The 15,943-nt window shown below is 43.7% G+C and overlaps 1 protein-coding gene across 6 annotated transcripts in view; it reads left to right on the forward strand.

Annotated features, from left to right (window-relative positions):
* The first annotated feature begins 12,735 nt into the window (after positions 1-12,735).
* Positions 12,736-15,943, forward strand: part of SUSD4 (sushi domain containing 4) — a 70,105-nt gene continuing 66,897 nt past the window's right edge. For 3 of the 6 annotated variants that reach the window (XM_068185551.1, XM_068185555.1, XM_068185554.1), the window contains exons 1-2: positions 12,921-13,069; positions 13,251-13,406. In XM_068185551.1, the coding sequence (XP_068041652.1) occupies positions 13,286-13,406 (121 nt within the window). In that variant the 5' untranslated portion in view covers positions 12,921-13,069; positions 13,251-13,285. Of the gene's footprint in view, positions 12,884-12,919; positions 13,070-13,250; positions 13,407-15,943 lie in introns of those variants that run through there. The other 3 variants (XM_068185559.1, XM_068185558.1, XM_068185552.1) reach the window with 3 other exon arrangements.

The raw sequence follows: 15,943 nt of genomic DNA on the forward strand, positions 1-15,943 counted from the left end.
CCAAGGGCTGCTGAAGGAAGCAGAGAGTTGGGATGCCTGGGATGGGAAGAAGACACGGATGCAACATCAGTCCCTCTCCTCACAGAACAATTTGTCAGATAATTGTAATCATGTTTTGGGATATATTCTGAATAGCCCATAAATTCTTGTGAATCAAATTGCCTTAGTCAGCACTGCAGCTTGTTAGCATTAAATTACCATGGTATATAATCCAGAAGGTAGAACCTCTAAATCTTTTGAAAGGTTTGGTCTTCTGACTAGTAATTTAACAATTTTGTAAGAAGCTGAGATATAAAAGCTTTCTTGCAGAGAAATAGAGAAGAGGCAATAAAAAAGGTGTCATGTACTCATCTGAATCAATTGTAGTGTCTAACCTACATTTCCAATGAATTATGAAAGGTGAAATGATTTCTCTCATTGTCTTTTAAACTAATCTGGGATCAGACATTGTGATTAAATCTGTATTGAACCTTGCTCCCCGTTTTGTTTTTTTTTGTATTGTGTTTTTGTATATGTATATTTTTTGTGTGTGTGTGTGAGATATCCAGTTTTTTTTGGCAGGATAAAATATATATAAAATCAGGATTTTAATGTACTGCATGTGCTTTGTTGCATTTGTTTTCTGTGTCCTGTCCATGCTTATGTAGACAATGGAATGATTATCAGAATTTTATGAATGTCTTCATTTCAGTGCTCCCTTACATATCTCTTGGGCTTTGCTCTGTTTGTGTTTCCCACTGTTTTTGCAAATCATAACCTAAAAGCTTGATACAAAGCCCAAAGAAATAAATAAGCATATTTCTTTGGCCTTGAATGACTGAAGAAGTAGACAACATGCTAACTCAGTACAGGGGCTGGGTTGGGCAGCTTTTAGTTTTGCTTTTCCTATGCAGATATTTTTCCTCTGAGAATTCTCTAAATGTTGCCTAGAAACACCTGTGCCTCAGAAACATCTGAAGCACAGCAAAATAGCCATAGATTCAGGTACATGGAAAAGCCCATCTGTTCCCACCAAACTAAATTTGAGGAGACAATTCCCACATATTTGTACTAATCAGAATGCTGTTTGACCATTTTTTCCCTGAAAGGTGTTTAACTATGTCTTGCATCACCCCTAAATTTACCACTCAACCTTAAAAATTTAATAAGTGCAGTGCATTAATATAATATTCTGCTCATTCCTGAATAGGTATAAGTAAAAGTTTTAATTACTAAAATTATGCAGTTCCAGAAATGATTTAATGAAATTATTCTTCCCATTTGCATTCAGGGGCTGTCTGTATGATGAGGCATGGTAAATAGCACTGAACTGTGGTGGAATAATTCCCAGTGCTGTAACTCTGCCTGAGGACTGAGCACCTCAATGGTTTCAGCTCCCAGCAAAATCAAACCATGGGGGAGTGCTCTGAGTGCATTGTAAGGAGGGCTAAACATAATGCATGACTTTTGAAATCACTCTCAGTTTTATTGATGGACTTCAGATCTTGACATGGATAAAATGACTTCATGGTCATAATCCAAAGGGAAATGTCTCTGCTTTCAGTGAAGTTCTTTCTGTAATATCTTTAGCCATGCCTGGTGCAGAACATGTGCCTTGCAGGAGAAGGGTTCTACATGATGCCTTAATGAATGTGCATCCTCTCTAATATGCAATGATGTCTGTTTATTTCAAAACAAATTACTTCATTGTGCTTACCTCTGCTAAAAAAATCTTTGGTGCCTGAATGAGACTGCAAACTCTTTGGGGCAAAGACCACATATAAGGAGATAATGTTATGTTTGCTAAATCATGTAAAAGGAAGGAAACTTGTGAATAAAATATATGCTGAAATTTTGTAACTCTGGTTATAGGTAAAATTTCACAATTTATCCTGCCTTTGCAGTCATAAATAATCCTTTTCCTCAGATTTATAAATAAATCATCAGCTGAAATACAACCTGCTACCCAAACAGTCTCAAGTGTTAGAAAAATAATTTCTGACTTGACTATGATGGACTGAACAAGAACTCCTAGATTCAAATCAGTTACAAGAAAATTTCACAGCCCCCCTTTTCTTCATAAACTTTGTGTAAGGAAAGAACTGCAATATCCTTCAAGACTATTCTGAAGGCATTTTTTTTTTCCTAATAGTTACAAGAGTAACTTTCTAATCTTGAACACCCATCCCAAGCAAATCCAATCTGGACCCCTCTGTTACAGGTAAAGCTAAGTCGTCAGCCATGGAATGGTAATCACTGCTTGCCAGTATTTACAATGGGCAAAAAGAAAACATACTTTTATACAATTTTAGTGTTTCAGAAGGACTGGTTTCCCAGATGAAGAGAGTGATAGTGAGAAAAAAAACCCAGAAGGAGCAAATGTGATGGAGAATGTTGAGCTCTTTCAAGAAGAGCTCATTAAACAGCCAAAAAGCTGTGATTCCAGTGCCAAGAAAGATGACAGCATTGCCTGAAAGCCAAATTCTGGGCGGAGGAAAAAAAAATGAAAGCAGTAATTAGGAATAAGCAGTGATATACAATCAATAAATTTGGGCAACAAATAATGATTAATTATAGATGCAAATTTATGAAGTGTGGGGAACAGAGGAGGGACAAAAAGACTTAACAGTGAAATCTTTCAGTTCCTTTCAGGCTGTGCACAAGAGAGTTAGGGCTTTTCTTTAGAGGCAGGATAGCCCAGCACTGAGGCTGGTGGCTGCCCTCATCAGCATGGAGAAATCCCTTTGAAAAAGGGACTATTTGACTATGAACATCTCAACAGTGAAACTGAGCCTGAAGTTTGCAGCTCCAAAGAAGAGAAGAAACCACCTTTTAAGAGAGAAATGTCTGTTTCTTCCTGCCCTTTCCTGTCAGGACTGAGTAAAGCCTTTTCCACCCTGGCACAGGCTTCTCCTTCTCTGCACAGGAGCTCAGCAGAGCCAAGCTGCTGGCAGTGGCTGCCAAAGATGGGGGCTCAAAACCCTCCTCTCCTTGCTGCTCATGATGCAGGAGCAAGGTCAGCCAAGGCCTTCTCTGCCCAGCAGTGCTTTCCCTTTATTGCCACAGCAGTGCTGAGCACAGAGGTTGTTGAGCAGGTCCAGATCACACAGGCCACCAGCTCAGACATGCCCCTGTCATAGAATAGAATCACAGAATCATAGAATCATAAAATGATCATCTAGACCATCTAGGGGTCCTGCCCCTATTCAGCCTTCTCCATGCCAGGTGGCCCTGGAGCTGCTCAAACAAGCTCCTTTTTAATACTCTCAGTGTGAGAAATTTGAAGACCTCACTCTTAGCATAAAGAATCCTGTGAAGTGCTTCAAATGTGCTATTGAGGTATTTTCATGAGAATAAGTACAATTATGAAGGGACTCCAAATGAGGGTAAGGGGAAATCCAAGTGAAAAAACCTCTGAGAAATCATTGTTTGTCAGCTGAAGTTGACAAATTGAATTTGTAGAGTTGGAAATCTTATTTTCACATGGAAAGTAACTGAGTGTTTGAACAAACTAACATAAGTAAACTGAATGTCCTGGAAACTTAGGTTTAACCAGATACTAACAAGCTTCAGCATACAAAATATAATGGAGCAAGTGAGAGAAATAGAGAGGTCAGGAGCACATGGAAGTTCTGAGCTGATGAAGATCTAATGAGTATTGGATTTTGAAAGCCTGTCATGTGAAGTTCTTGCCATCTCACCACCACACATTGTCCCATCCATGTATTTAATACCTGATGTTTTATTGCACCAAAAGTGTATTGGCATTGCTATACCAAAAAAAGTTTATGTTTCAGTTTGTGTTTTACACTTTAAACAAAACAATCACATATAAATAATATAGTCTTAACACCTAAGTACAAAGAAGGGCAAAGCTTTAAATGGCACTAAATTTCATAAAAAGGAATAATTAATATTATGACAATTAATCTGTTGAGGAAGACTAAACCTGGCTGGATTTGCTTTTCATTAGTGAGAATGAAGAATTAGATGACTCCCCTGGGGATTTAAATATCTGAAAGTCATCTTATTCATAACAAAAAAAGGCAGAATTCCTTTCTCTGCAGAGCTAGACTGGGTTTCAGCCATTACCCTGGGGAGCTGTTGCCCCTGGACAATGCAGTAGACCTTGTGTAGAAAGGGCAGGGACATGAAGAAAAGAGGACAGCAGCATAATTTCAGAGATCTTTCCAATCCATGCTGTTGCCACTTGCAACAGTGTCCCTGGCAGGGTGCTGCCTTCTCCAGACTGTGGAGGGTTTGCTCTCACTCCTATGTTTTCTGTTCCCAAACAGATAATCACAGGGTAACTCACACCAGTTCCAACAATTTCCTTTTTCCTCACCCTCTTCTCCCACCTTCTGTTGCTCTGCACCCACAGCTTTGCCTCTGTGGACCAGAGAGGGCAGGAACAGCCCCCAAGTCACAACCCCATGCATAACCTTCAGGGCTGGCTGGACTTGTCCTGACCTTCTTGCACCTCTCCTTTAAGGAACTGCTGACATAATTTTTTTGTTTGTTTGTTTGGGGTTTTGTTTTGTTTAGAGTTTCTTTTGCTAAAGGAGAATAGCTCATCAAACCTAATCTAGTTTAGTCTTCAGTTCAAGCTAATCCTCTTGTTGCTATGAATTTCAGGGTGGCAACAGGAATGGTGATCATGTATTTTCCTGACAGCTTTAGATTTGTAATTATCTCACCTTTTAAGAGCTGACAGATATAAAACTACAAAAAAGCATCAGCAAAAAGGAAGAAAAGGATCACATGCCGGGAGAAACTTGAACAAACCTGAACTGTTGCCTGTACTGAGAGCCAGATGAACAGCTGATACAATTAGCACATCTCAGTGGTAATGTGGCTACAGCAGAAGAGAGTTATTTTTGTGTCTGTGTGAAAAAGGTAGAAAATAAACATGGAAATTAAAGACGAGAACAGCTCAAATCCAAATCTCTGCATCTTCAAGGTTTGCTCACATCAAATTCCGTCTTTCTTTCCATTCCCTTTCTTCTGGCTGCACTAATTCCTACTATATGGCTATTGCTTCACATTGTGGATTTTTGGAACAGTTTTGGAGCCCAATACTGTGGTTTTTAGTATGTGCATCAGAACAGATGCCAGAGGAAGTTACAAAAATTCTAGTGTAACACTGACAGAACTATGCTCTTGCAGCTTTTCCATGGTTTTTCTATGAAATGAAGTTAATGCAAATTGCTCTATGCCTACCAAGAAACATAAAAAATGTGTAGACATGGAATACCTAAGATGCATGTAAATTGATTCTTAATTCTCTGAATTCATATTTGACCATACATTATGAAGCTAAGGTTTTGCATGACATTTAGTTAGGACTCAATATAAAAAAATCTCAACATCTTAGGAAGTCATTATGCAGCGCTATAAAATGGTGACATTTTAACTTTTTCTGTTACCTTTAGGATTGTAAAGGTACAGATATTTGCACAGGAAGGCTTCTCAACCAGCTGCTCTATTTTTGTCACAGCTTTTCAAAGAATATGTTTGAACATATGTGCTTCAGCTATCTCATTCTCCTCTCTCATGGGGACTCTGCTGCAATTCCTTATTCTTCTTTCCTTGTGTCCTCAAGGAATACATAAAGCTGCTCTCCATGCAAGGAAAAAGGCAGTGCACAATTTTTTATTTTTCTACATGGCTTAGTTAAATGCTCCTAGGCAAACACACTCTGTCTACATCAACTCTGCAGAGACATGAGATGCAAGGGCCAGAATCCAAGGGCCACAGAGGCCAATTTCTTCAGCATCAGAGTGGAAAGCTCAACTTCTTTCTTTGGACAAAAGAAGGCACATCCCTTCTGGTTTGAAAGACATTTTGCTTATCAGAAGCATTGTGAAAGCTTCTGTGAATCCAGCATCCAGAGGTACAACCCTACCAACCAAGCCACAAAATCCCTGCTGCCAGGGCTGAGTCCACAGCCTGAAACACAGCTGAAAATTCCTAGGAATTTTTGCTAAGAGATAGTGAAGTGCCTTTGACTAAAACTGCAGCTGAACTGGGGTCTGGAGGCTACAATTTTGAATGTAGGTACCTCTTGGGGGACCTGAATCTGAGGGACTTGCTTGCAGCTGTAAGTTCAGGCAGTGGTGGGAAGGAATTTGTATCTTGCTGTCCCTGTGCTGCCCACCCCAAAGGCACCCTGGCACTCAGGTCTGCTTCTGCCAGACTGATGAAAAGGTCAGAAAGTGGGATTTGTGAACTTTGCCGGGGAGCAAATGGATGGGGCTGAGTACCTTAATTTAAACAGACCAGTGAGTAATTAATTTGTAAGCTGGAGGTGAAAGACACTGGGGTCCTCTTATGCAGAAGTTCAGGTATCATAATGCAAAGGAAATGGACTGTGCCAAGTGTGTTGTGGGCACAGGGAAATTCATCATGAGTTTATACTTAAGGGTGATGAATACTATTCAGGGCTTAGAATGGTGTTACAAATCAAACACTACATATTGTATTTTGCATTTTTGAGTCTCTTCTGGTCTGAGGGGATGAAATTAAAAGCACTCATAACCAATTTAAATTGTTTCAGCTCCTGGAGTTCCATTTTACATTCTTCTGCTTGGAATTACTGTTTACTGGAAAGCAAGGGCCAAATGCAGTCACAGGACTAGTGGCAAGTTCAATTTGGCTGTAATCATTAGAGTACAAAAATCTCCCATGTTCAGGTGAAGAATTAGCCTCCTAGTAAGTGTGATTTGGTCTGGTTCTCCAATTAGCCAGGTATCATTTATTTCTGTGATGTTGATGGAAATAAAAATAAAGTGTGGTTTTCTGTTCACTAAAACTTTTCATTAGTTATGTATGTCAGTAGGAAACAAAAAAGTAGTTGAAACTCCATCCTCCATACACTGCCAGTTTTTCTAACGAAATGTAATTAGCATTAATTGGTAAAACTACACTGATAGCTGGATATTAATGTTTGTGTATTGGTCCCAGATGTGAGTTTAAGGCTGTCAGTACAAATGGCTCAATGAAGGAAAAAAGTCCTTTCATATTCCTGTCATTTTCTTCAGGGTGTCCCCTGCTCCCTTACAACAAAAGTGATTATATTTAGGGAGAAACGTTCTTCTTAAATCCCGACTTTGTGAGAAAATGAATGCCTTCAGCTTTCCTTTCAATTTGGTAGGAGCTGAAAGGAGCCAGCACTATTTAGCATCTGCAGAATCAAGACTCTGCAATTTTAGGGCTGCTTTTCTTGAGCTATCATAACTCAAGTTAGTGGTTCAGAAGTCATCAAAATAATTATCACTAACTCACTGTTAGTGTGTCAGAATTCATCAAAATAATTATCCTCCTAATAGCTTACCTGTTTTTGAAAGCACTTTTTTGAGGGAAGCCTCTCTTACAAGCAGCCATCTTAAAGTATTCTGTTTAGAATTACTGCTTTCCTGTAATCCCTGCAATTACTGCATGTCCGGCAATCTGCAGGCTCTTCAGGCTGAGGTAGGTGAGAGAGCTGGCCTTTTTAGACATTAATGGAGGGAAATGAGGAAATCAAGGTTTCCAGTGCAAATCTACCCAGAGATGTGTAGGGGGTCAGTCTCCTGCAGAATCAAGCAAAGGCAATGTCATGATGAAGAGGAGGATCTCCAGGAGTACCCTTCTGGGCACACTTGGGAATAGATTGGAAAGCACTCAGACACTCTTAAATTCCTGAATATCAACAGTAAGTCATCACCACTAACATCTAAGAAGATAAAACCTTTCCTGGCGAAGCATCTATTTATTCTTACATGGTTTAATAATGGGCACCTCCCCAGGATTACCCATGCAAACCTTATTTTTGTGAAATATCAGCTCATCAATATTTCTAAGTTCAAAGGGAAATATGGTATACTCCAGGTATGAAGGAAGTGACTGAATGCTTTATCTGATATATAAGGGAGTTCAACAAATGAGTTTTTACTTGAAAATGCTTGAAAGACTGTTAAGAGTACAAGTAATACAGCCTAAGTCCGTTATCTTTCATAAGGATACAACATGGTCTTTATGAATCCTAGCCCTGAAGAGTTTTGTGCCTTCCAAGGCATTCAGAACTCCCTTTAGCAGCTCCCTGCATTTTGTTAGATGATGCTTGAGCTCTTTTTCTTAATTTTGTGTGCAGAATTGTATTTACACCAATAAATACCTGTGAGCTCAAGGCAACAACTCTTCCTTGTGGCCAATAAAATGGGAAGCTGGTCTGTGGCCAGGGGATCTGGAGGATGTTTTGCAACAATATATACTTACAGTCTGGATTGATGTTCTGCAGCCAAATCTCAATGCCAGTCATTGCCATTTTATATTTTAAAATATGTAATTGCAGACTTCTGTGTTAAGCTGTTCTTTTCCCCATGGTGTGACCACCCCTTTATTCATACAACTGCCACTAAGATGCCCCGGGGTCTTTTTTTTTACAGCCTCACACTGTCAAATATAAATTCTCTCTTTACCCTCAGCTATGACCCTCACCACTTCCTTTTCACCCTTTCTGGAGTCCAATTTAAGGATGAAACTTACCTACCCAACAGCCACATCACCAGGACAATTCCTTCTGGCCTTGCTTTTGAGCAGGTAAAACATGGAGAAGGAATATCTTAATGTGATAATTAACATCCCCCATACACTTAATCTAATACCCAATATTTTGGGTTACATTTTGCTAGCAAATTAAAGATGCCCATGACCACTCATGCATGCAATGAGGCCAAGCAGAGTGCTAGGTACCCAAGAATTTGGACCTCAAAACCTCCTTTCCAGTTGACTCTTACTACAGTGTCCTGCTTTTGGCTGGGATAGAGCTGATTTTCTTCTTAGTGGGCAGTGAGTGCTGTGTTTTGGGTTCCGTATGAGAACAGTGTTGACACTGTTTTAGTTGTTGCTGAGCAGTGCTTACTCTAAATCAAGACTTTTCTGTTTCCTATACTCTGCGAGTGAGGAGCTGTGGAAGAAGACATGAGGGAGCACAGCCAGGACAGCTGACCTGAACTGGCCAGAGGGATATTCCACACCTTAAAGAGTCATGGTCAGGACATAAACTGGAGGGAATTGGCCAGGAGGGACCAGTCATTGCTGGGCATCAGTCAGAGGGTGGTGAGCAACTGTGTTGTGACTCACTTGTTTCTCTTGGGGCTTACTATTCTCTCTCTCTCTGTCCATCTTTTTCCGTCTAATTATTACTATCATTAGTACCCTTACTATATTTTACTTTGTTTCAATTACTAAACTGTTCTTATCTCAATTATTAAATTCAGAACTCATGTTCTCTTCTCAACCCATGAGTTTCTTCTCTTTTTTCCCCAATTCTCCTCCCCTTCCTGTCAGGATGGTGGAGGGCTGGGAGAACACATTAATTCCCTAGGTTTTTTTGGGGGAGTTTTTGAGTGAATAAATTTGTTCCTTTTGAAACAATACCTGTCAGCAATTCTGGATATAATTTAGTCCAGACACCTTCCCAATGAGCAGTGTGAATGAGACTACAGCAGATTTGGCTGCTCCTGTCCTACTTTGGTCCCGGTTTTTGAGCATTCTCGAGCACTTGGATGTGCCATGGCAGAAGCTGTGCAACACAGGTTCACCTTGCAAGGGCACCACTTAGACTGGTGATGCCACAGACTCTCACATTGCCTTGGGTGCTTTGAAAGATGGTCCCTACTTCTTGACACAGAGAGAAAATTGTATCCAGGACTCAGGGCCAAACACTGTGTAGGGTGGGCATGCCTTCATATTCCTAGTCCTGGGCAGAGTCAATTCTGCTGCTCTTTTCACCAGGCTTGGAGTGAGGGGCCACGTTTTGGGTTGGATGCTTTTAACTGAATTTTCCATTCTAGCTTTTTATCCAGTACAGACCTCAGAATAAGATAATCAACTAAAAGAGGGCATTTGAGAAAATAAAAATAAGAGAATGAAGCAGATGAATGTGTATGGCAAGACAAAACTAAAATCCTGCAACTACAGGAGTTGAACACACAATTGTTTATTCATCAAGGTGATTACAAAACCCCAGGAGAAGATGAGCTGTAAACCCACAGCCAGCCAGAATCTGGCTGGGATGCACACCCTGCACTTGCTAGAAGCAGCCAGGAGCTGACTGTGTGCACCAGCTGGAGTAGAGCTGAAGCCTCTCCCTGCAAGGAGAGTGAAGCTGGCCAGGAACACCTCTCACCACATGGCAGCACCCACAACCTGCCATGAGGAAGACGTGATCTCGCCCTGCTCCCACAACCACCTTGATGCTCCTGGGCCCAAACAACAGGGACCTAAGTCTGGAGGGTGCAGATGAGCACTGGCACTTTTCATCTTCATTCTAAGCGGTGGCATTTTTAGCTGCAGAAGCAGTGCAGAGAGATGGAAGCAGCTTTGTGAGTACATATGAAGCAAAAAAAAAGATCACATAATTTCTCTTACTTGTTTGCAGCCCATCTGCACCAGCTACAGGGAGGGTTTATCCCCACCAGAGGCAATTCAGGGTTAGTTCCCACAGGTTTGAGGCTCATTTGTAACTTGCTTTAAAAACTAGTGGAGGGGCAGCCAAGTGTAGGAAGGCACAGAAATCATGATATCCAGGTAGGATAACCAGGGGACAAATCCTGTATTTTTCAGTCTGTTCTAGGTTGCAGCAGCTCAGAGCTTCAGGTTCAGCCCACTGATCACTCCTCTGGCCCCACTTCAGCTCAGGAGGATGCAGTAAAATTGATTACAGATGTGAGATTTGGTCACAGAGCCATTGTAGCCCTTCAGGCAATCCATCCATCCACCCCTTCCAGAAACGAAGTTCAAGCCAGAGCAAAGCAGTTCCTTCCTCTCTGTCTCTCTGTGGTTGGGGTTGCCTCGGGCTTCATCCTCCTCCACCTTTTGCTGCTCCTCACTCAGTTTAGGCTTTCCCGGGCTGCAGGAGCCCTTCCCTGCTCTTGGCTGAAACGGATTCCCGCTAAACTCCTTCAACAACTGGGGGGGGCAGCCCCCCCCAGCCCCTTCAGCCACTGCCACCACCTTGCTCACACATGCCCTGCTCAGCAAGAGGAGAATTTTTACAGTTCATTAAGATTTTGAAGGAGATCTGCTGCACAAGAAAACCTTGTTTTCTTGGTGCTGTTTGGAGCAGTGGTGCTCCCACTTATGTGGGGTGTCTGACAGGTGCCTGGAGCACTCAGCTGTCCTTCCTCAGGCTGAGTGATGTCAGAGGTGCAGCTGCACACGTGGGGATAGGAATAAGTGGCAGAAACAAGGGTTAAGTAGTACCTATCAACACTGACAGGCATTAGTTCATTTTTCTCTTCCTCCTCAGATGTGTCTGGGTGCTCCATCCACACTGAAGATAGACATTGCATCCAGCACTTTGCATTTCAATTGATGGAGAACACGAATAGCATCAGATTGCTCGGGACATTATCTTTTGCTATTTTGATTTCAAAAATGAAAGCTACCAAACCAGTAACATAAAGATCCTCTTATTACAGATAACAGGAATAGCTGCATTATTGCTCTGTCCTGACACTTGTAGTAGACAATGGCTTATTGCTTCTGAAGAACATCTCTATCATGTAACTGCCTGTGCTGTGTTTGCATGGCTTACAAGGGCTATTACTGCCGTGAGCTCCCTTTTTGGGCTGGCTGGGGACATGAAAACTGACCTGATCAGGAAAGGATGCTTGGTGGAAATGCTCTATAGTTTCCAAATTTTCCTGTTTAAAAGGAGTCGAAAAGGTATTTCAGAGATAATACATTCTCTTAGCTGAAAATTGGCCAATACTTCCCCATTCTTAGCAGAATACCTGCATTTCACTGTAAGATGCCCATTTTCTCCAGGAGAGATAAAGAACTATGCTTCTTACAAGGGCCTTTGAACTGATTCATGATTTAAACTAAAATCTCTCCTAAAGAGCTTTAAGTTTCAACTTGGAGGAGACAGCATCAGATAGCTGAGACACTTGAAAAGAACTTCAACTTTGTCATTATTTACTATAAACTTTGAAGCAGCAGGATATGCTATGTCCAAATGCTGTTAATATTATCCCATGTACCTTTGGGTCTGTGTTTGTACTGAGCATAGGTATGTTTCATTAAAATTGTGCATTCCCTTGTCCCTGGTTTTGTTCCCCTTGTTGTGTCCCAGGAGTGTGCCAAACACCTTAATCTGCTTAGCAGAGTCCTCTTCAGCTAGAGGACACTCTCTGCTACCTCTGAGCAAGGGAAGAGATGCAATGCCCAGCTGTGGGCAAGAGGGCAATGCCCCTAACAGCATACTGGGAACGGTACCAGGAAACACAGAGCTACCACAGCTGCTTGAGCCACGAGACCGAGTCTCTGATTCAGTGATTCGTGGCTGTGAATTCACAGATTCACTAAATATAGCTAGATGCTGATTCCTAACAGTGAATTGCTCCAGCCGGCAGGCCCGGGCGTCCTATCTTTCCCCAGTGGAAGCTGATGGGTAAGCGTGCTCAGGAATACACCTTCCCACTCCCATAAACTGTGAAAAATGCGACACTGCCACCAGCGCTGCTAAACCGTGTCTCGTATCTAACACTCTGCCTACGTGACGAAGCACAGGGCATTCCAAAGATGCTCCTTCGTCAGTGCTGCGCACCACGAAACTCCGTTTGAGGTGAAAACGAGCAGAAACTACCGGGAGCGAAGCCTTAACTTCGCCTTTCCCTATCCGTGGCAGTGTTGTGGCGCCCCCCGGCGCGGGGCAGGGGGTGCCCCTGCGGGCCGGGCTGCCCGGGCGGGACAGCGGGAGCGGCGGCGCGACCGTGCCCGCGGCTGCCATGCGTGCTCGGCGCGCCGGGGCTGCCCGCGCTCCCGCGGCGCACGGCTCCCCGCGCCTCCGCTCCGCGCCGGCCGGGCGGGCGGGCCGGGCAGGTGCGCGCTGCGGCTGCCGCTGCCCCGCTCCCAGGTAGGGCCGGCCGGCTGCGGGGTGCGCAGGGGACCCTGTGCGCCTGTGTGGCGTGTGAGCGTGTGTGATGAGCGAGTGTGTGCGTGTGTGCTCCGCCCGGCCCCGGCAGGCTGCCGAGCCGCAGCGGCGGAGGCGGCGGCAGCAGCCGCGGAGGTATCGCCGGCTCTGGCGGGGGGGCCCCCGCAGGTAGGGGTGGCGTGGGGGGGCACGGCCGGAGGAGCCGCGGGGCCGGGAGGGCGGCGGGGCGGACGGGAGCGCGTCCCGGGGCTGGCGGGGGGCTGCGCGGAGGCAGCCGCAGCGGGGGCGACCCGCGGAGCCGGCGCGGAGCCCCGGGCAGCGGCGAGGCGGAGCGGCTCTCTCGTTGCAGGTGGCGGCGAACCGGATGCCTTTGGCGGGCAGAAGATGTGTCATGGGAAGCAGGCGAGCGGCGGCGGTGCCCTCCCGGCGGCGCGGCGGCGGGCGCTGGCCGCGGCGCTGTGGCTGCAGCTGGCGCTGAGCCTCGGCCCGGGGCTAGCGGCGGGCGGTGAGTGAGTGAGGCGCCCCGGCCCCGTCCCCGGTCCCCTCCTCCGCCCGGCCCCGGCCCGCGCTACCCCAACCCCAGCCGGCCCCGCAGCCCCGACCCGGGGGGAGCGGGGAAAGTTCCCCCCTTGCGCCCCCCACCCCCTCCCGTGCTCGCCGCGGGGACGCGCAGCATTTGGCACTCTGCGTGCGGACCTCTGGCAGGAGGGAGCCTCACCCCGGTTAGAGAGCACTGGCTCTCTGTAAGTACAGCTTCATTTTGAAATAGCGTAATTTTTTTTTAATTTAAAGGGAAAAAAAAAAAAAGCCTTGCCCCGCCGTGGTCCGCTCAAACATCTCTTGGATGACTCTTAGTGCGAAATCCCCGTGCAGCTGGGGAAAGCAGGAATTTGGGGAGGAAGCTGGCGATTCAGGTTTGCAAATGCAACGTCCTTCAGCACTCTCCTAGTGGAAGAGCGACCCAGCCTCATTTGGCCTTTTTAATTTTAATTACCTTTTTAACACTATCATTTAAATTATTGAGCCTGTGAGATATTTCAGCAGGTACTTTTAATTACAAAATTGTTTTAAATTGATTCCATAATTAGACTTGGATTATTGGAAAAGTCTTAAAGTAAACTGCTTTGCTGCAAAAAAATGAACTTAGCTGTGATAATGAGAGCAGCTTCACATTCCTACTCCGGCATGGTATTATACATTTGTGGTGGGGGAATAAGCCATTTTATGGTTGAATTGCATCACTAATGGCAGACAGAGCCCGATATAAAAATTGCTTGGGCTTCTTCTCATGCCAAAGACTTATGCCAAAATTTTCTAACTTGAATGCCTAAGCCACAACAGCTCCAGTCCAGATGTATTTTCTGTCACTGAATATGGACTTACAGGAATATGGCTGAAGAGGACTTCAAAAGGTCATCTTGTCCATCCTCCTTCTGATTCAGTCCTAGTTTTCTCTCTGGAGACAATAATGCCATTTTCCAATAGAAATCCCGTGACTGCAAATGGGATTCCAGCTAAAAAAGCTTTTAAACTGTTGCAGTCACTATATACCCTCTTTAGAAATCAATGGCTTTTTTTTTAAATTTTATTTTATTGCAACTGTGTAACCCTTGGTTTCCTGGGCAGCTCATGTTTCAGTGTGGTGATGATGCTCTTTAGCCTGTCCTGTGCCTTTCTCTGGATTGCAGTTGTGCATGCTCCTGTCCTTCTCTAACCTCCTTCTTATGGCTCCATTCATAAAAATGAAGCTGTTCCAAGGCCCCCTCCTCCCTGAGGCTCTGCATATCCCACAGTTTGATTGTCAGCACTTATTTAGCCGATTAGTGCAAGAGGTTCTTCAAAATATGGTTTATCACCCCCTTGAATGGAATAGTTTTCATCCCAGCCTGCAATAAATTATTGTGCAATACTGATCGTTACTAACGCCTCTGCCTTTGACCTCAGTAGTATAACTAATTCTGTATCAAATTTCATCTGTAAGTCATTTTAGTATCTTTCAATAATTTGTGGGTTTTTTTAGACCAGAGTCTAGGAAAAGGCAATGCATTGAACAATTGTGCATGGGCATAATCACCAGTGAAAAACATTCATTGCTGTTCAGATTATTGTTATTATTTTTCAGTGTGGTTGTGCTCAGAAGGTAGGCACTGTATAAATCCCAGCAAATGTACAGTCCTTTCATGTGGTAGAATATACGGTTGTTGGGTTGTGGATATTCTCAGTTCAGTCAGAGAAAAAAAGATAAGGTTTTCTAACCAGGCGAGAGCCTGGGAGATAGTTGGGAAAGAATGTAAATAATTCTCTAATCTATCTTGTTATTCACATTGTTTATAGATATGTTTTGCCACTGTGCGTCATTCACTGCACACCAATGGTGTGAGATGTTTTTACTCTAAGACCAATGAAATTAGTCTGCACAATGTTCCCTATAAATAGAGCGGTGCATTTGAAATAAATCAGAGTTCATTTTCTTGCCTTCGACTTGGAGTCATTTCGTTCCCGTCCTGCTCTACGACGACATTGGGTTTCTTTCACCCTGAGTCATTTGAGTGGTAAAAACAATGAGCTTTGTAATTAGAACAGAGGACTGTGAATTAGCATCCCTCCTATTTTAGGTTCTGGTGTATCTGTGAGCAAGCTCACTGTGCTTATGTAGCTTGCTATCTTTGCTGTGAGGGTTCAGCTTTTGGCTCCTGAGCCTGTGACCCAGAGTTTGGGATCTCTGTAAGCAGCTGTTGGCCAAAGTTGTGATTTCCTGGCACCTTTGAAAATTTCATTTCTGTAGGACTCTCATTTTATGGATTTGTGTATTTAGACACGAGGCACACAGCATTACTGACTGGTTTGGAAAATGTAGCTCCAGTCTCCTTCTATCTTCTCATTATCTATTAAATAAGGATAATCATACTTATCTCAGAGATTTGAAAAGAGCTTTGATGACATTTAATGAAAATACTATGGAGGTGGAAAGAATTTTTTTCAAAAGCTTTAGAAAAACAGCACTGACAATATGCTGAAATAAAAACTACCTCACATATTAAA

Source organism: Anomalospiza imberbis, chromosome 3 (assembly GCF_031753505.1).
Source record: "Anomalospiza imberbis isolate Cuckoo-Finch-1a 21T00152 chromosome 3, ASM3175350v1, whole genome shotgun sequence".
Classification (NCBI taxonomy): Eukaryota; Metazoa; Chordata; class Aves; order Passeriformes; family Viduidae; genus Anomalospiza; species Anomalospiza imberbis.